General features: G+C 42.1%; 2 protein-coding genes across 8 annotated transcripts in view; both read left to right on the forward strand.

The window, feature by feature from the left end:
• Window positions 1-2540: 2540 nt before the first annotated feature.
• Window positions 2541-6449, forward strand: LOC135547968 (arsenite methyltransferase-like). The gene is made up of 11 exons (XM_064977172.1): window positions 2541-2624; window positions 2879-2938; window positions 3058-3188; window positions 3414-3564; window positions 3677-3813; window positions 4116-4185; window positions 4726-4807; window positions 5010-5141; window positions 5348-5490; window positions 5622-5744; window positions 6174-6449. Exons 2-11 carry the CDS (start codon window positions 2906-2908, stop codon window positions 6270-6272), a joined length of 1101 nt encoding a protein of 366 aa, XP_064833244.1. The 5' UTR covers window positions 2541-2624; window positions 2879-2905; the 3' UTR covers window positions 6273-6449.
• A 348-nt stretch (window positions 6450-6797) lies between these two features.
• LOC135548559 (ubiquitin carboxyl-terminal hydrolase 25-like) overlaps window positions 6798-19664 on the forward strand; it is a 49867-nt gene continuing 37000 nt past the window's right edge. For 3 of the 7 annotated variants that reach the window (XM_064978300.1, XM_064978301.1, XM_064978299.1), the window contains exons 1-7: window positions 6798-7021; window positions 11405-11482; window positions 12484-12628; window positions 15208-15331; window positions 15526-15688; window positions 16140-16226; window positions 17729-17866. In XM_064978300.1, coding sequence (XP_064834372.1) covers window positions 6980-7021; window positions 11405-11482; window positions 12484-12628; window positions 15208-15331; window positions 15526-15688; window positions 16140-16226; window positions 17729-17866 — 777 coding nt within the window. In that variant the 5' untranslated portion in view covers window positions 6798-6979. Of the gene's footprint in view, window positions 7022-11404; window positions 11507-12483; window positions 12686-15207; window positions 15332-15525; window positions 15689-16139; window positions 16227-17728; window positions 17867-19664 lie in introns of all 7 variants that reach the window. The other 4 variants (XM_064978295.1, XM_064978296.1, XM_064978298.1 and 1 more) reach the window with 3 other exon arrangements.

Here is a 19664-nt window from a genome sequence, read left to right on the forward strand (position 1 = left end):
CTAATGCATCCCCCCACAGATGTTCAGTCATCCCTGCTTATACTAGTATTTGATCTTTGAGCACATGGTTTGACCTGCCGTGTTGTGTACTGTAAACACACACAGCACCTCCCTATGGAGGAGTGCAATTAACATTTTATGGGTAATGTGACCTCCATTGAAAGAGGTGTGTCAGGCGCTCCTTGTCCTGATGAGAACTTCACAATTAGAAGTAAAAGAGTAAAAAAAAGAGTAAACATACTAAGAAGCCTTAAAGCTTTTTTTTATTTGATACAATAGATTAGCTCTTGGAAATTAAATGGTTTTAATACTTCAAAGAATGGATGAAATTTGAAAGTAAAAGTAAAACTTGAAGAGTACCACAATAAAATAAAATAAAAAATGGAATCAAGTAACCGGGGGAGGAAATCCTGTTCTTAGAGAAAGATGTCACATTTGTTAATTTTCCTGCCCTAACCTGTTTCCCCAATGGGGCCTTAGCTTTTGAAGATCTGGAGTCTGGAGCCTTAACCCCCAAAGGTCATAACCTCTGAACCTCCTCTCAGCCTGACCGCCCTCTGTCTCTTGGCAGCCCAGGATCAAGTGTTGCCCCGCAGCTGTGAGCCGGGCCCCCCTCCGCTTCACAATTCCATTCTTCAAAGGGCCTCCGTAAATATAACAACTGGCAGCATGATTTCAGTTCTTTCTTTTAATCACACCTGATAGCCTTTTGACCTTTGACTTTCTCTGCTCCCCAGACCTCTCTGTGGGTGAACATAAATGTTTCGGTAATTATTACATGTCATAAATGAGTAATTATCTTGATGTGTGGAATGGCGCTTTAAGATGATTTCCGTGGTTCTAGTGATAGTTACAATTCAATAGGTTAATATAGAATGGACTGAAAATATGATGGTCTATTAGAGCTAATGGATAACTGCTCTGTTTACTAAGACACTGTTTACTGTGTCAAGGAAACCTGTCTCAAAGAAGCACAGGGTTCACATTTATTCATTTATTTACTTTTTTTTGCAACAAAGAAAACAAGTGAAAGACAAAAATACAGATAAAAAATTAACAAATAAAACGGTTTGCAGGTGAGGTTGGATGCACAAGGTCTTATATGAAAACCAAACCACAAAAAAAAAAGATATACAATACATAAGTACACAAATGTAATTGATCAGTAATCACGAAGAAATATATGTTTGGTTTAAATGTGTGTGTGCCCTAAATTATTGACAAGGTAAAAAAAATAACACATTTTGTATAGCCTGCATATTGATGGTCAAGTGGATACATGTAAACAGAGTGAGTGAAATATTAATGATCCCTAAGAGCGTCTCTCTGCAGTCAGAGCTTCAGTGCAGCAGCCTGCCTGCCTGTCCATTTGAGGGATCTTGGCTGACAATGAAAGAGCATGGCTGACGTCTGCAATGTCAGACAAGCACAAGGGTAAATGTTTTACAAACTGGCTGGGGAGAGCTAGTGGTGTCAATCTCCTGTCTGTTAATGTCTTCCTCCCAGGAAAGTACTCACATATAATCCTTTCCCCCACTATCCTTAAACAAAACATTTTACTAATATGTATGCCCTTCGAGGTGAGTATACAGTATTCCTACAAAATGCCTAAAGATTTTTTTGGTTATTCGCAATTACCTAGGCCAAATTTCACACTGAGCAGTAAAGTTCAACATTGGCTAGAACTGAAACTGCACAGTTCTCGATTGTGACTATGTCCCCATTAGCCAAATCAAACAATTAAAAAAAACAACAACAATGATTAAAATTGATTTGACCAATTTAACCCCATTTTCAATTCTCAAAGATTTTTTTTTTAAAGAAACAGTTTAATTGTGATAGTCTGTGCAGTTCCACCACATATGATGACACTGTGGCCATGAACTTTCCAAGTAAACATTTCTCAAAAACCCCAGTCGAATGAGAAAGGGCAGTTCAGTGTCAGCTGGTCTTGCTGAGACCAGATTGAGATGTAAACTTTGTGCCAGTGGAGTCCAAGGGCCATTTAGGGGAAACATGCAACATTTAACTCTGTTGTTGACTGGTTTCTGACCTGCAGTTCCATGGGTTGAGGGGAGGGACAGAGGCTCAACATTACTTACTGCATCTGCATTCAGAGGGGATTTTGAGACATCTCCAACTCACATAGCTTGCATATTTATGTTATTATGCTTTGAACTGTGAAAGATGTGCAGTCAGAGATGACACAAACTCTGTGTGGGACATGAGGGGATAGAGGAAAACATTTGCTATACGTGACTCAAAAAACAATGTTCAGTACAGTACAAAGAAAGTTCCTGGACAAGTGACAGGTAAAATCATAAAGAACACATTAAGGAATACATTCATGAAAAACATGAATACAACTGAAAAACAATTGTAGTTTGTTGCATGAAGTGGGGGTAAGTGAACTTGGCCTCAACAAATCGTCAAAATCTGGTACTATCAAGTTTGGATGGATTTTACAGGACATAGGCCTCTGCTGGATGCCCTTTTTCCAAACTCAGCTGGCTTTAACTAGACCAATCAGTTGTCATAAAATCAATACTCGCCTTGCTCTTAGATCTCAATAAATGCAGAGAGGGGAAAGGGAACATCAACTGTGAAGCGATCTTTCTAGCCAGGTAAGCTCTGTCATTTCGGTCAGTCCTACTACCAGCTAAAACATTGTATGAAAAAATAATTATGTCAATTAAAATCAGCAGGGATTAAAATACATTCAAGGTGTGCTTACACCTTACACTAGTAGTATCTCTGTTACACAGTAATAGCAAATCCGCCCAACTGTCTTCTGGTATGTGAATGTTTCAGTGTGTGCAGCCTATTAGTTTTGTGTTTTGAACAAAAAAAGTGTTTGTTTTCTTGGCAACAATTGAAGTGAAACCAGCTATAATCAGCCTAAAACATGGAAACCTTGGAATACCATGAACTTGTTCAGGTATATATTTTCCCTCACTAGCATACTGTACTGTTATTTTAACAGAATTTTGTCACTGTATCTGATGTTAAATGTCTGAATCATATTTATTTGAACTACCATAATCCTCCTCACTGTAGAGATACTATGGCTCTCGCCTGGAGATACATGGTAATCTAAAGACCAGTGCATCATGCATGTCACCATCCACCCCAATACCCCAGAGCACTTTTGATGCACTTCGACTAGTCCATCCCTCGGTCTGCAAAAAGTATGCTAAGTCTCTCTGGTTTATAACCCCATATTGTTATATTGTTGTGTTCCTAATAATAAACATGTTGTAACTGATAACAGGCTAAATCAATAACATCTAATTCACTATGTGAAAAGCATCAATACTATATTTGCATTGCACCAGCATTGGTCACTCTCAGTAAGAATGCACCTTCAATGCATTAGTATCTACTATCATGGGTGCTACTGCGCTATTCTACAGATACTCTGGTTGTGGGCTGGTTGTTCCTGAGAAGCTACAGGGCTGTAAGGTGCTGGATCTGGGCAGTGGCTCTGGCAGAGACTGCTTCATTCTCAGTAAACTAGTGGGCCAGAGCGGTCATGTCATCGGCATTGACATGACAGCAGAACTGGTAGGCTTACCGTGCCGCACAATATATTTTGTGGGAATTCCCTACCTAATATCTTAACACAAATAAAACTGTGGATCACAAGTGATTTTCATACTATGTATCCTAAACCCAGATCCTGGCATCACGCAAATATGTCCAGTACCACCAGCAGAAGTATGGCTACGAGAAGCCCAACACCATATTTGTGCAGGGTTACATAGAGAAACTGAATGAGACGGGAATACAGAGTGGTTCGCTGGATGTTCTGGTGTGAGTAAAGCTGTTCCTTCCTTCAACACCCTTAGGCTTGCTTTCTGCTGGGGATCTTTTCGAGTGAGTGTCTTACTGAAGAAAATCCCACACAACACATTTCCAATGACAATCCCTCCTCTCCATCTCCTTTGAGCTAATAGTCGGTTAAGGGAAAATGCCTTATCTATTTACCATTTATTCACTGATTGGTTCACAGATTGATTTATCAATTTGTTCCCTGATTGGTGACCTGATCGGTTCCCAAATACCCTGACTAACTGATGTCTCTGCCGTCTTCCTGCCTGTCTGTCTGTCTGTAGGTCAAACTGTGCCATGTGTCTGTGTCCTGACAAGAAGCAGGTTCTCAGGGAGGCTTTCAGAGTGCTCAAGGTAACCTTCACACTCTCTGGTGGTCAGCCAATACCTCAGCAGCATGCTGCATGCCTCACATAAATATATCAAATATTGATTAAGTAGCAATGCTGAAAATTGGAAACAAGACTATGTGATTTCAAAAGCTACTTGATTTACAAAGTGGCATTATTTTCATGAATCATTTGCTTTTCCTCATTTATCTTTGTCGAATGTGAACCTATCGTTATGCAACACGCAGTGTGAAATCAGATACTCTATTGCCATCTGCTGATACTCTATTGCCATCTGCTGGAGAAACAATTAACTTTTACTTATGAGGATGTGGTTTGATTTACCTTCACCTACAACATTGTAAAACATTGTAAACATTGTAAAGATTAGCACCAAAATAAATGACCAAAATAAAATAATAAAACTATTCCCTCATAGTATATCACATGATCTTCATACAACAATATAGTATTTTGATTGTCTCTTGAGCCTTCTTGTCAGAACTCTGATAGGTTTTATAGATTGTAAAATGTTTCATTCATGTCAAATCCTATGTATCTACAGGAGGGTGGGGAACTCTACTTTAGTGACATATATTCCAACAAGGCTGTTCCGGAACATTTGAAACAAGACCCAGTTCTGTGGGGTAAGAATGCTTGCTTTGTGACAGCTGACAGAGTTAAAAGTTGAATGTATGCTATCTGACAGGAATAATGATGTTGAGCCAAAGCAAGACCCAATAACACACTGTTCTAGATACATTAGAATATCAACAACATAGCAGTGGAGGGGGGTTTGAGTTGGTTGGGGATTGTTAATCTAATGTCATGTTTTCTGTGTTGTGACAGGTGAAGGCTTGAGTGGTGCCCTCTACTGGCGAGACCTGATCTCTCTAGTGCACGAGGTGGGCTTCAGTACTCCATACCTTCTCACTGCAAGCCACATCATAATCCACAATAGTGAGCTACAGAAGAAAGCAAGTAAGATGGCACATTAATGTCTGCCTCTCAATGATCTCATGAATAGGACAATGAGATGAAGGTAGACTTCGATGTCTAGCAAGGTTCAACAGTTCCGTTCTCTGTTACCATCTCTCTTGAGCATTATTCTGAAACATGATTGGCTGAGAACAAATGAATATATTGTTTAATTTCAACCACTTCCATTACCAACTTGTTCCACACAGGTGGCATCACACACACCTCTGCAACTTACCGCCTCTTCAAGTTGCCCAAAAATAGAAAGCAGAGCGACGCAGTTGTGGCTTACAAAGGAACGGTCCCTGACCATCCCGACCTACTCAAGTTTGACATGTATCATTGTTTTGAGGTGTGTCCAAGCAATTTGTCACCAAACCTATTCCCCTATTAAAAACCTGGCAAGTATTCCTCTTCTCCCTTTCTGGACCTGCGTTTTGCCTCTGAAGAGCTGTGTTTTGTGTTTCTGCTTGATCCCTACAGACAGACATAGAGGTAACCGTGGATCCAGAAATGGCAGCCGTGCTTCAGCATTCCCGATTCTCCTCTGACTTCTCCATCCAAATCTCAGACAAACCTGCACCAAGCCCTAAATGTTCCCCTCAGGTAAACCCTCTAGTATATTTCCTCTGGGCTATCCAGAAACCATCATGCATTTGTATATTTTTCCACCATACATATAGACCATAACAATATGTGCTACATTACACGAAGAGAAAGAAAGAGAAATTCTAGTCAGCAATTCTTATCATTGTAATTAATAAATCCTCATAAGTTGATCCTATGGTCATGTATCTGGGTAGGGCTACATGTTCTCTGTTATGTAGAAGTACAGCACTTTCAGCACCTTCATCCCACTCAGGTCACAGCATCACTCTGAGCAGGAGGAGGAGGCTTACCACACAGCTCAGCCCACTCAGTGTCTCAAAAGCCCCACTGTTCGAATAGATAGCTATATGCAGTAGTCTGCAAGCACCAGTAGCTAATTCTCCTTCTCTCTCCTCTCTCTCCTCTCCTTTGTGATGTGCTTTTCAGAGCTGCCAACTTAATAACCCATTCCTACTTGCTGATAACCTCAAACTTCATTCAAAGCCCTCCACCAAGATTGGGAACACTGAAGAACCAGTGGAATAGTATGACACTACCAACTGAAGGGAGATACTATTTAATTCATGAAAATGAATATAATAAACATGTTACATGATTTTGTTAACTACATTTTTGTGTGATTTGCAAATATATTTAATGTGGGCTCTGTTTAATTGTTAATACATTGCTATTAGAAATTGACTGAGTTGGTCCCGCCACACATTTAAGGCATTAAAGTGTAATCTAGAAAATACACACATTGTATCAAGGCTGTCTTTCTCTCTTTGGGAAAAATAGTTATTATATTATATAACCCACATTATTACCCTTATTCATGGTCATTGGTAATCACACAAGACACAAATATGTTCAAACCTTTAATAGTGAAGCTGACATGTTATCAAACTAAATCCAAACCGTTGGTTTTAAATGATTGGTTTCGTATAGGAAGAAATGAAAAGGGAAAGTATGCAAGAATACATAACTGAAAGTTGTTCATTACGTAATTCTAAAACTAGATCAGTGACGTAAATGCAGTCCAACAAGGCAATACTAATCGAGAACAGAAAAGCGATCGCTTGCCAGCTGCATTTATTTTTCCTCCATGCCTGCATTTCCCATGGCGCCCGCTATCGTGTTGGTTAACTGGGGAACATATTAACTGTTATTTCATTTAACTTGGATATAACTACGTATTTTTTAAATATTTTTTACCTTTGTTGAAACTATTTTCGTTTAATTCTCAACCGGCCATGACCGTGGAGCAGAATGTCCTCCAACAGCATTCTCAGAAGGTAGGTGCATCGTAGTGGCAATGTTTTCCTTCTCCGCCTGGTTGCTAGCTAGCAAAACTGCCAGAGAAAGTTAGCTTGATGTTTGTTCCCAAGTGTGGCGTCAGATCCTTGGATATTTTCTCAATCGATTGTACAGTCCCTGAAAGTATTTACAAACAACATGCATCGTTAAATAATCCCATTGCCTTGTCAAAGAAAACACGAAGGCAGATCGGTATCCAACTACAGTAGCTAATTGGGTATCTAGACCTATCTACATTGTCAGCAAGTTAGCTAGCGCGTTATCTTGCTAACGTTACAGCTAGCCCCGCTAACATAAGTTTACCAACAGTGACACGCCTATGAGGGCAACGGCTAGCTAGCTGGGTAACTAGCTAATGTCGTCAATTCAGCATTACAAGCTGGTTGTTACTGGGTGGCCAAATGTTAGCTACGTCAAGTTCAGACAGTCTTTGCCCTGTGATCATCTGTCGTCAGATGCTAGCAGCTACCGTCAAATGTAGCTATATTGTTAGCTAGCTAGTCAGCTAAGGAGTCAGAAGCGTTAGAAGTAATTTACAGTTATTGACTGTTGAGGGGTTATAATAGCAATGCATTATTGCTTTCAACATGCAAGCAAGACACTTGACCCAGGCTGTGTGCTTGGTCTGGTTTGCTAACGTTACTGAAATTACTGTTGGGATATGTTTGTTTACGTGCAGTGACTGCCAGACAGCTAGGAGTGACAACGATGAGTGAATGCAACTGCATTACTGCAAGCTTGCTGGGTGTGGGTTGGTTAGTTTGACAGGTTACGTTAAAGAACATATTTGATAAATACGTATCTAGTACAACTATGCAGATATGCATAATTGATTGTGTTTTGATTGTAAGATGGAAAAACATTGGTCACATTACACCTTATCTCTAATTTGTTCATTGGATTTGGATGAGGAGGTGCAACAACATTACTTCTTAATTTTAGTTAATTATTAGAGGGCAGAATGAGCAATAGGTTGTTAACCAATATTAACTATATGAAGCAAATGATCTAGCCTCGTACTAGTGAGCTGGCTGCTGACAGCATATCCCTCACACCATAGCAGCTGGTTACGTAACTCAACTCTTTTTAGGTAAGGTAGCTAGCTACCTACCAGCAGTATTACACTGTCATGGGATTTGTCTGAGGGTGTTACCATCCCTCAGATTACCATCCAGCACCACATCCTTTGATCAGTGTTGATGGTGACATGATTTGGCAACACGTTTAGATTCTACTCTCTATTGACTTAGTTCAGAACAGCAGGAGGTTTATCATCATCGTGTTATTGGACTATATATGGCTATTTATATTGCTGCCCTGTGAAGTTGCAATACACTTAGGTAGTGACACACAGTTAGCATTCAAAACAGTATATTGCCTTCATGCCTGGTTGCATGTAGGCTTAAATTCACTCACATTGGATATGGGATAAGATTAGCGTTCCTGAAGCATTATTTTGTTGAAATAAAATGTTATCTCTGAGAAATTAAGCAAATTGATTGCAAACAAATGGACTGCATTCATATAATCTTCAGTAACAATAGTACCTAATTCATTCGCTTAATTTCTCAGAGAGAAAATTATATTTTGACAAAATGTTTCAGTAATGCTGATCTTATCTGTTTCTAACTACAGAAATTATTTCAGAACAATCGAGGAGATGGTGGATGCCAATCCTCTTTCTTGTGCTTTTTGAGGTGGCATGACTAAAGGCTACTCCTGTAAACTCATTGGTCTTGTAACACTTAGGAATGCTCATTCCTGTAAGGCTCGCTGTGCTAGTGTCAATCACTGACCTCATGGTAAGGAGAGACTTTGTGCGACAGACAGACAGACGCTCTAGACTTGCCACATGAGGATGAGTCGAGGTGTGTTCCAGGCAACTGGAAGCTGGTAGCCTAGTGGTTAGAGCGTTGGGCCAGTAACCGAAATGTTGCTAGATCAAATCCCCAAGCTGACAAGGTGAAATCTGTCGTTCTGCCCCTGAACAAGGCAGTTAACCCCCACTGTTCCTCGGCCGTCATTGAAAATAATAAGAATTTGTTCTTAACCAACTTGCCTAATTAAATAAAGGTAAAATTAAATCAAATATAAGAAGGCCTGACCACTCTCACCCTCGGTCACATTCTGCCTGCTTGTAGCTAGCCTATATAATGTGTTCATAAACGTGACCAAACTAAAATGCACTTTCTACAAGACAGTGGTTTGTTATTCACAACGCAAGATGGAGTGCCTGGATACAGCCCTTAGCCGTGGTATATAGGCCATATACCACTAACCCTCGAGGTGCCTTATTGCTTTAATAAACCGGTTGCAACACAGTAATGCAAGGAACTACAAATCTAAATTGAAAATGTTGCTTTAATAGGTCAATTCATAAATGCACTTTGCCTGAAAAAGTAGTACAGACAAAATTCTTAACCACATGCTAGCTAGCAAGCTTGCATTAATTGTATGCAAATACCAAGCATTAGTGCCACTTCAAGAGTGACTAACACTTGCCAATTATTTATTAATGTTGATCTGAATGTTTCCATTTATTGTGCACAAATTAAATAAATTGTCCCATGTTATTGTTTGTTGGCTCCGCTGGAAATTGATGCCGTTCTTTTAGCTGGGGAAGATGCTGCTGTGTAGTGCTCCACCGCTTCCAGATTTGGCATCCAGTAACTTTGAAGCAAGGTTTAGAATCTGTGTCCACTGACATACATTATTTCTCGTGCCTCTAGTCCGGTATCCGACAGTTTCTGGATCATGGTGGATCGGAGGCAGTGGTTGGTAAATCTGCGACCTGCCCGCTGTTTTGAAGATCTTTGGCAATATTGTTGCGAGGATGTTTACACCCATCGGCTCTTTTGTGTACCTGAAGCATAAGACAACATAACCTTAGCTAATAGTTAGGTCTACATAGAGACTGGTTATATTGCCAGGATACATTAGAATGATTTAGCTAGATAGCTAACAGTGAACCATAAAAATCCTGTAGAATGAGGTTCCGCTCTGTTTTTGATGTATTCCCAAACTCACATTTTTCTTCACAACAGTCAGTGATGCAGGTAAGTGCCCACTTTGTTTATTTCACAATGTTCGTTTCGGATTCTCTCAAGTTCAATTAAACTCACATTTTCTACACCGGCATGTCAAGCTATTGTTGATGTAGCCATTTTATCAAGGTGAAAAGGCGCAATGATATCAAGCTGGAAAGACAAACCTCATGGTATACGGTGTCACATACACACAGCTAAATGCTGTTTTAGCCAATCAGCATCCAGTATCCAAACTACCTAGTTTATGATTAGAATTAAGAGACACCCAATAATAGTGAGGTTCTTTTGAATTCCAGTATGGGGTGGAGTGTGTTTGTTTGGAGAGAGAACTTGGCCTAGCAGCTGTCTCTGGGTTTGACTCACTGTCCTAAGAGCACTGCCTAGTAGTGTTTACTGCCTAGCCTGCATGGGATCTGGGCCAGAGAGAGAGATTGAGACTGAGATGGAGGACTTGGTTGGTGTGTTGTTTATGTTCAGTTACTCTAACAGAGGTGTGAACTGTGTTTTCCCGCTCTCTCGTGGCCCTGTGAAAAACAGGTGCCCCAGGCAGGACCAGAGTGGAACTCTTTCACTTTTAACCCCCTGTGAAATATCTGGAGCTAATTGCTAAGGAGCTGCTGCACAGTGGACACAAGTGGAGAACTAGTACACACTACGCACCCATATATATTTTTACTCAAACATGGGCCGTCCATGATGACATCTTTGCAGCACAACAGCCACTTTTAACAGTGTATGGCCTACTTACTGTACAACCCTCTTAGGCTACGATCCTAGGACCTAGAATAGTGGCCTGAGCCTCAGGCCCTGACAGTAAGTGTTCTCCATCATTGTTTGGCGCGTTGGAGTGCACTTGGCCAGTGTGTGTAATGCACTGGCTCATTGTTTAGTGGACCTAGCCATTGTGTGGTGGTAAGCCCTTGCATCCCAGCTGGGGTTGACATGCAACAGTTACAGCAGGGCAGACATGAGTGCACAGTGCAGTCTCCTCCTCTCCACTAGCTAAAGCCTAACTGTCGGGTGTTTAGAGAAATGGTCAGGGGTCCAGATAAGGCCTGCATGGATTCAGTAAAACATTGTAGTCTACTTGCAATGCAACACCCTCTGCAGCCTAGCGAGCTTGGTTCACTTATGATTCAGTCAGACATTGTGTTCCTGCTGATGTGTAGTGCAGTTAGTGAAGTGATGGAGAGTGATGTGTGTCCTGTCCTGTTATGTCCTCTTCTTGCTTTCTATGAATCTCTCTGCCTCTTTCCCCCCCCAACATCTCTGACTGCCTGTTTCTCTGATGTGTGTGTCTCTCGCTCCTGACAGCACCAGCAGACTCTACTGAACCAGCTGAGGGAGGTCACAGGCACCACAGACGTCCAGCTGCTCCAGCAGGCCCTGCAGGTAACACGCACACAAGGCCCTGCGGTACGGATGCAGTGATGTCAAATTGCGAGATCTTGTTAGATATCTCAATTTACAATGTCTGAGTGTTGATCAAGCTGTTGTATTTAGTCTGTAGTGCTGAACGATTGAACTAAAGTGTGTTGGTTGTTTAGTAACTGGAGAAAACAAATTACTCGAATTCCATTTAGTTTTTAGTTTTTTTGTGAGCCGAACATGCTGTTTCTTAGAGATAAATCTAATCATTCACGAGAGAAGTCAAGAACTATGGGACGCTAGGCTAAAAGGAGTTGTAGTTTTCATTTAGCAAATATCCAACCTAGTTCAGCACAGAAACGTGGTAATTAACTACTTAACTTTTTTCAGGCTCGGACAGTGTGACCGATTTAGAGGGGAAGAGGCAAAGCGAGTGGTTTGTCTGTCCAAAATGAGCCCAATGAGTTTATATTTGCTTAATTTGGACCTAAGTTTGTCTCCTTCCTTTTGGACGACTCCCCCCATTGGTAGGGCGGAGACATTCTATACAGATCTCTGGACGGATACACTTTTACGTCTGCTACCTTAGGCTAGATCGTACAGTCATCGGGCTAGATGCATATAGACCGCAACGAGAGGGATCAAGACAGTTTGTGAAAGTATGCCTTATCTACTTGAAGAACTAGTAAAATGATTTCATCAGACAGCTCTGCAGCATACTTAGGCATATAGCTAAAAGGATGACCGTACAATATGGGGAGCACTTAGATACCATTATGGTCTGGTTGACTGACTGATACAGCCAGACCATATAGCGGATATTGATTTTCAGGGATTCATTTCAAAATGGTTTGACACAATTTGAAATGTTACCAATTTTATGTTCTGAAATCTCTAGTGGGAGTTCTGGAAATTGCTTATTTTCACCCAATTCATCAGCTTTATTGATCTCCCAGAGTAAGTGTTGACAGTCAACATCTAAACCAGTCTCTGACAGTAGAGCTCTAACCCTGCTATCCCTGCAGGTCAGTAATGGAGACCTGGCGGAGGCGGTGGCCTTTCTGACAGAGAAGAATGCCAAGGTGCCCCAGCAGGATGAGGCTACCTACTACCAGACCACCCAGGTGGGCAACGACAGATACATCAGCGTGGGCAGCCAGGCAGACACTAGTGAGTACTTACCTCACCCAGCACTGCCCGGGGCAGTCCCTAGCCAGGGAGATACCAGTGAGTACCACTACCTACCTCATCTCCGGTGTGTGCATAAGAAAAAATCTGTAGGCCTCAAACCCATTATATACAATGCATTCGGAAAGTATTCAGACCCCTTGATTTTTTCCACATTTTGTTATGTTACAGCCTTATTCTCAATTTTTTTTTTTTAAATCCCTTATCAATCTACATACGATACCTGTTAACAACAAAGCAAAAACAGTTTATTTGAATTTTTTGCAAATTAATAAAAAAAAATGAAAACAATTACGTAAGTATTCAGACCCTTTACTCAGTACTTTGTTGAAGCGACTTTGGCAGCAATTACAGCCTTGAGTCTTCTTGGGTGTGACGCTACAAGCTTGGCACACCGTTATTTTTTTGGGGGGGGGGGGTTCTCCCATTCTTCTCTGCAGATCCTCTCAAGTTCTGTCAGGTTAGATGGGGAGCGTTGCTGCAAAGCTATTTTCAGGTCTCTCCAGAGATGTTTGATCGGGTTCAAGTCCGGGCTGAGCCACTCAAGGACATTGAGAATTGTCCCGAAGCCACTCCTTCGTTGTCTTGTCTGTGTGCTAAGGGTCATTGTCCAGTTGGAAGGTGAACCTTCCAACAGTCTGAGTTCCTGAGCGCTCTGGAGCAGGTTTTCATCAAGGATCTCTCTGTACTTTTCTCCGTTCATCTTACCCTCCATCCTGACTAGTCTCCCAGTCCCTGCCACTGAAAAACATCCCCACAGGATGATGCTGCCACCACCATGCTACACCGTGAGGATGGTGCCAGGTCTCCTCCAGACATGACACTTGGCATTTAGCCCAAAGAGTTCAATATTGGTTTCATCAGACCAGAGAATCTTGTTTCTTATGGTCTGATTCCTTTAGGTAGCTTTTTAGCGAACTCCAGAGTGACCATCAGGTTCTTTGTCACCTCCCTGACCAAGGCCCTTCTCCCCCGACAGCTCAGTTTGGCCGGGCAGCTAGTTCTAGGGAGAATCTTGGTGGTTCCAAACTTCTTCCATTTTAAGAGTGATGGAGGCCAGTGTATTCTTGGGAACCGTCAATGCTTCAGACATTTTTTGGTACCCTTCACCAGATCTGTGCCTCGACACAATACCTGTCTCGGAGCTCTGCGGACAATTCCTTCGACTTCATGGCTTGGTTTTGGCTCTGACATGCACTGTCTCTGGGACTTACAGACCGGTGTGTGCCTTTCCAAATCAATCAATTGAAGTGTAGAAACCACTCAAGCATGATCAATGGAAACAGGATGCACCTGAGCTCAATTTCGAGTCTCCTTGCAAAGGGTCTGAATACTTATGTAAGGTAATTCATTTTTGTGTGTGTGTGCAAACATTTATAAAAACCTGAGTTCACTGTGTTTTTATGGGGTATTGTGATGTTTGAAGAGGAAACATTTTTATTTAATACATTTTATAATAAGGCTGTAACATAACAATGTGGAAAAAGTCGAGGGTTCTGAATTCTTTCTGAATGCACTATGTGAATGATTAACATTACTTTCTCCCCTAATTAATATTTGATCAAATTTTGCAAATCTTTCCCATTTAGTTTTGTATTGAAGCTCAAAGTAAGCACATAGCGTTGTATAAAGGTCTGTGGGATGGCTTTTAGTAGGATGCCTCCTGGTTCTCATGTGAGACAAGGGGTTACTTTGTTGAAATTAAGTGATGTCATCTCTGTGGAATTTTCTGAGATGGGCACGAGAAGTCCTGCCTTTACTGCAGAGGCATATCCTTCTCTGTTCGGGAACACCATATCCTTCTCTGTTCGGGAACACCATATCCTTCTCTGTTCGGGAACACCATATCCTGATACGCCTCTTTTGACTTTCATGCAGGAATGGCCTGATTAATGAACTTACTCACTCCTTTGGATATGTGTCAAATAAGGAAAACAACCTATAACAGGGGTGTCAAACTCCTTCTACGGAGGGCAGAGTGTCTGCAATTTTTTGTTTTTTCTTTCAGTTAATTGCTAGACAACCAGGTGAGGGGAGTGCCTTACTAATTAATGACCTTAATTCATCAATCTAGTATGAGGGTGGAGCGAAAACCAGCAGACACTCGGCCCTCTGTGGAATGAGTTTGACACGTGAACTATAATTTAACCCAGTCAATAGAATTGAGTTGTCTGAGAGGAGGGGAGAACCTTTTTGCTCTATTTACTACTGTGATGATGACTCAACTTAGTCTTTTTATAGGTTTGTTTAATATTATAGGCTACTGCACCACATTTTAAGCTCTCCTCTTCTCTTTGTGGTCTTTTAAGCTGGGATAAAAAAAAAGGATATTGTCTGTCTGCCCTTTCCTGTCTGTGAAACACGGCAGCATGACTGGGATTATAAAATCAGTAAGGGTGGGATTTGAACTTGGAGTACTTAACTTTAAGCGTAAATCGTGCATTGATGTCAGTGGAAGATTGGTGTGAAAAACTTGAGTTATGTTATGAAGAAGGTCTAAGTAATGGAAGTATGTATATGTGTGCATGTAAGTAAGGAGTTGTACGTATGTGTTGCTTTAGACGTGATTGACCTGACTGGTGATGATAAGGATGACCTCCAGAGGGCTATCGCTCTCAGCCTGGAGGAGTCCAGCCGGGCCTTCAGGGAGACTGGCATCACCGACGAGGAGCAAGCCATCAGCAGGTACACCACCGTCATGCCATCAGCTGGGCTAAGGGGAGAGGAGGAGCATTCAGGGAGTTGGAGTGTTTGAGTGGATCAGACTGAGCAAGTCGCTGTGCAGTTTCGCTAATATGCTTTATTCATGTTAGGGCTTTGAAATAATAAAATAGCCTTTTGATGAAAGTGCTTTCTTTAACTTGTTGTACTCTTTGCAGAGTTCTGGAGGCCAGCATAGCGGAGAACAAGGCGAGCCTGAAGCGGACACACACGGAGGTGTGGAGTGACTCGCCCAACCCTCACGACAGGAAAAGGATGGAGAACTGCCCCGTTGGGCTCAAGAACGTGGGCAACACCTGCTGGTTCAGCGCCGTCATCCAGGTGGGGATAAACACACACCCTCCATTTTGACTCTGCTAAACATCCTAAATCAATGTAATGTATTCGATATAGGCCTTGACATATATGTAGAGCTCTTTCTAGAGAGACTTGGAAAGACTATCCCTCCCTGTCATAAGGTATGGATTATGTTGTTAATGTATAGACCCCCTAGTAGAGGGTAAAGTGAGCTGAAATATTCTGAATGAACACTGGATACAACGTCACATGGTCCCTGTCTGCCTGTGTTTGGTCTCTAACCACAATTAGAGATTCAATGAAAGCAGGTGATAAAATGAAGTGACAACTCCACTAATCATTCTCCTTTACTAATTTTTTTTTTTTTTTTCAAAAGATATGGAAGTTTGGTTCGTAACTTCGTATCTAGTGCTGGTTCAAAGCGAAATTAATGTTATTCAAGAAAGCTGACTGGTTTCTATCTGTTTGTTTCTAGTCTCTGTTCAACCTACTGGAGTTCCAGAGGCTGGTGCTGTATTACTCCCCTCCTGCCAGAGTCCAGGACCTGCCTCGCAACCAGAAGGTGAACCACCTATCGTCCTCCACTCACCCAGACAACTCATATCAACTCTCAGCAGTGAAGCTTAGGTCAAATCCCCCGGACCAATACGCTACAGAGATAGTGGCACTGAAAAACTCCCCTTCTGTTAGGAACATATGTTAAACCCTATAGGTGATAGCTGGGGAAAGGTCTGGTTAGCTCTCCTGACTTTGAGATCCATGGCCCTCAGCTGGACAGCTATCATTCCTGTTAGCCTCTGAGCTGGGCAGTGGCCCTCTGAAGAGACTCTCTGGGTTGTAAATACCCTCACTGTGCAACATCTCTATTTGGTTGCAGCATGATCTGATTTCCCCTCAGGTTCCAGTGGTTCACGCTCCCCCTGACTGCCCTGTCTATTTAGCACCCCCCTCTCTCTGTAGCAGCTGCAGTCTTTTCCTCATTGGTTTCCACAACTGCGATCTTATCTGCACAGCACGTTGCTCCTACCCGCTTCCCATGGAGCACGCCATAGGGTTAGTGGTTAGCACACATCCACTAATCTGGGATAAGCCTCTGCTGCTGTTGCCATATAGCGACAGTCTAAACAATTTGCGCATTATGCCCGAAATCTTGATGTTTTTGTTCGTCATGGTCTTCGGGCAAGTTTCTTTTTCATGCTGTTTGTGCAAAAAAATGTTTATTGAGGCAAGTCGAAGTAGCCAAAGTCTACCCTCCTTCTTCGGTGATCGGTCAACAGTACTACTCCTAGTAGGAGTGGAACATTAAGTGTTTGTTTTCATTCAAAGAGGGAAGACTAATTTTCCTGCACATTTTTTGCCTTGAGAAATTCAGACTATTTTGAGGAAGAGTTTTTGGCTATGTTGTTGCTACGGCGTCTCGAGGGGCAAATGGTAATATTGCCCCTTTTTTTTTTTTTTTTTTTTCAACAGAAGGGCTCCCATACTCAGTCCTTTCAGGGCTTGGACCCTAACCTGTCATCAATAGCCTTGAGCACCGAGAGAACCTTGCTCTAGTTTTCTTTTAATCTGCTCTTTTCTGTCAACAAGGCTCGACTTCGAAGCAAGGCTTTGCACTTTGCTTTTAACATCTATCATAGGCTTAGTGTGTAATTTATAACTCATTGATTCATTGCCAGTAGTTGTGGTGCAGCCATCCAGTCAGTGTCCTACTGTATATAGAGCAGTGGAGGACATCCTCTGGTTGTCACATCTCGCACCAGCTCAGATTTACTGGGTCAGCTAAGCATCGCGAGGATCCAACAGAAAAACACATTCCCTCGCATAAACTGGGAATATACCCGTTCTTCATATTTCGAGAGGCACACGACCACCATCATAAAGCACTGAATGTGAAAATATTATAATAGTATTACTTCTCAATGCAGTCTCTACGGTCTGAAAGATGGTTAACATTAAAACTGGAATATGACTGTGATTTGGAAACCATTATTCCCGTACTCTAGAAGGCGAGTTGTCATGGTAACTAACGTCCCTGTGTGTGTTGTTCCTGTTGTCGTTCCTTAGGAGCACAGGAACCTGCCCTTCATGCAGGAGCTGAGAAACCTTTTCTCACTCATGGTGGGTTCTAAGAGGAAGTATGTGGACCCATCGCGTGCTGTGGAGATCCTCAAGGACGCCTTCAAGTCCAGCGAGTCTCAGCAGGTAAACCTCCTAGCTATCACTCTACCCTTCAAATGTATTTGTAATGCCTTTTTTACATAATCAGTTGTCACAAAGTGCTTTACAGTAACCCAGCCTCGACCCCTCAAAAAGCAAGCAACAGCACAGTGGCAAGGCAAGACAAAATTATTTATGAAGCCAGCTATGCTATGCATAGTCATCCAGACATCTGGTGTGATCAAATTCTGTGTATTATTTGATCCAGCAAGTGTAACTATGGGGTACATGGACAGGGCTACAGGGGCTTGCTGTAAAATAAATGTCTGACTGGAGCAAATGCTCTTATTGAGCAATCAATTTAATGTGATTGTTCTACTGGAGTAGAATAATGTCTAATGTACACTACATTACCAAAAGAATGTGGACACCTGCTCTTCGAACATCTCATTCCAAAATCATGGGCATTAACATGGAGTTAATGATATAACTTTCCACTAGTTGTTGAAATATTGCTGTGGGGACTTGCTTCCATTCAACCACAAGCAGTTGGAGTTCCAATTCATCCCAAAGATGTTCAATGGGGTTGAGGTCAGGGCTCTGTGCAGGCCAGCAAAGTTCTTCCACACCGATCTCGACAAACCAAACCGGACACTTTGTGCACGGGGGCATTGTCATGCTGAAACGGGAAGGAGCCTTCCCCAAACTGCTGCCACAAAGTTGGAAACACATTATTGTCTAGAATTCCATTGTATGTAGCATTAAGATTTCCCTTCACTGGAACTAAGGGGCCTATCCTGAAACCATGAAAATTTAAAAAACAGCTCATTATTCCTCCATCAAAATGTACAGTTGGCACTATGCATTGGTGCAGGTTCTCCTGACATCCGCCAAACCCAGATTCGTCCATCACACTGCCCTGTGGTGAAGCGTGATTGATCACTCCAGAGAACGTGCTTCCACTGCTCCAGAGTCCAATAGTGGCAAGCTTTACACCACTCCAGCCAACGCTTGGCATTGCGCATAGTTATCTTAGGCAGCTGCTCCGTCATGGAAACCCATTTCATGAAGCTACTGACAAACAGTTCTTGAGCTGAAGTTGCTTCCAGAGGCAGTTTGGAACTCGGTAGTGAGTGTTGTTGCAACACACTTCAGCGGTCCTGTTCTGTGAGCTTGTGTGGTCTACCACTTCGCAACTGAGACGTTGTTGCTCCTAGACGTTTCCACTTCACAATAACAGCACTTACAGTTGACCGGGGCAGCTCTAGCAGGGCAGAAATCTGACAAACTAAATTGTTGTGAAGGTGGCATTCTATGACCGTGCCATGTTGAATGTCACTGAGCTCTTCAGAAAGGCCATTCTACTGCCATTTGGTGGGTGGGTGCTAAGTCAGCTTTAGTATTGCCGATTGTGGCTTCTATCAACTGCCAATGCTTGTCTTTGGAGATTGCATGGCTGTGTGCTTGATTTTTATACACCTGTCAGCAAAGGGTGTGGCTGAAATAGCCAAATCCACTAATTTGAAGGGGTGTCCACTTACATATCTGATATACACTATATACACAAAGTATGTCTTTTTTTTTAAGCGACCAAGATACCATTGTTTTGTCAGTTGGTAAATGCATGATTAGAATTCTCTCCTACCTTCCCATTGTCCCTTGTCTCTTTGGCAGAGGACTGACCCCTCCCTTAACTATTTGGCTGAGTCAGCAAGGGTAACAAGGCCCAGTGGAAGTTGGAACACCAGGCCCTCCCCTGTCCCCCTGACACCATCAACCACACTTGTCTATAATGTTAATCTCTAGACCACGATTAGCTCCTTTATGCTGTAATGTAATGGTA

This window comes from Oncorhynchus masou, chromosome 11 (genome assembly GCF_036934945.1).
Source record: "Oncorhynchus masou masou isolate Uvic2021 chromosome 11, UVic_Omas_1.1, whole genome shotgun sequence".
Lineage (NCBI taxonomy): Eukaryota > Metazoa > Chordata > Actinopteri > Salmoniformes > Salmonidae > Oncorhynchus > Oncorhynchus masou.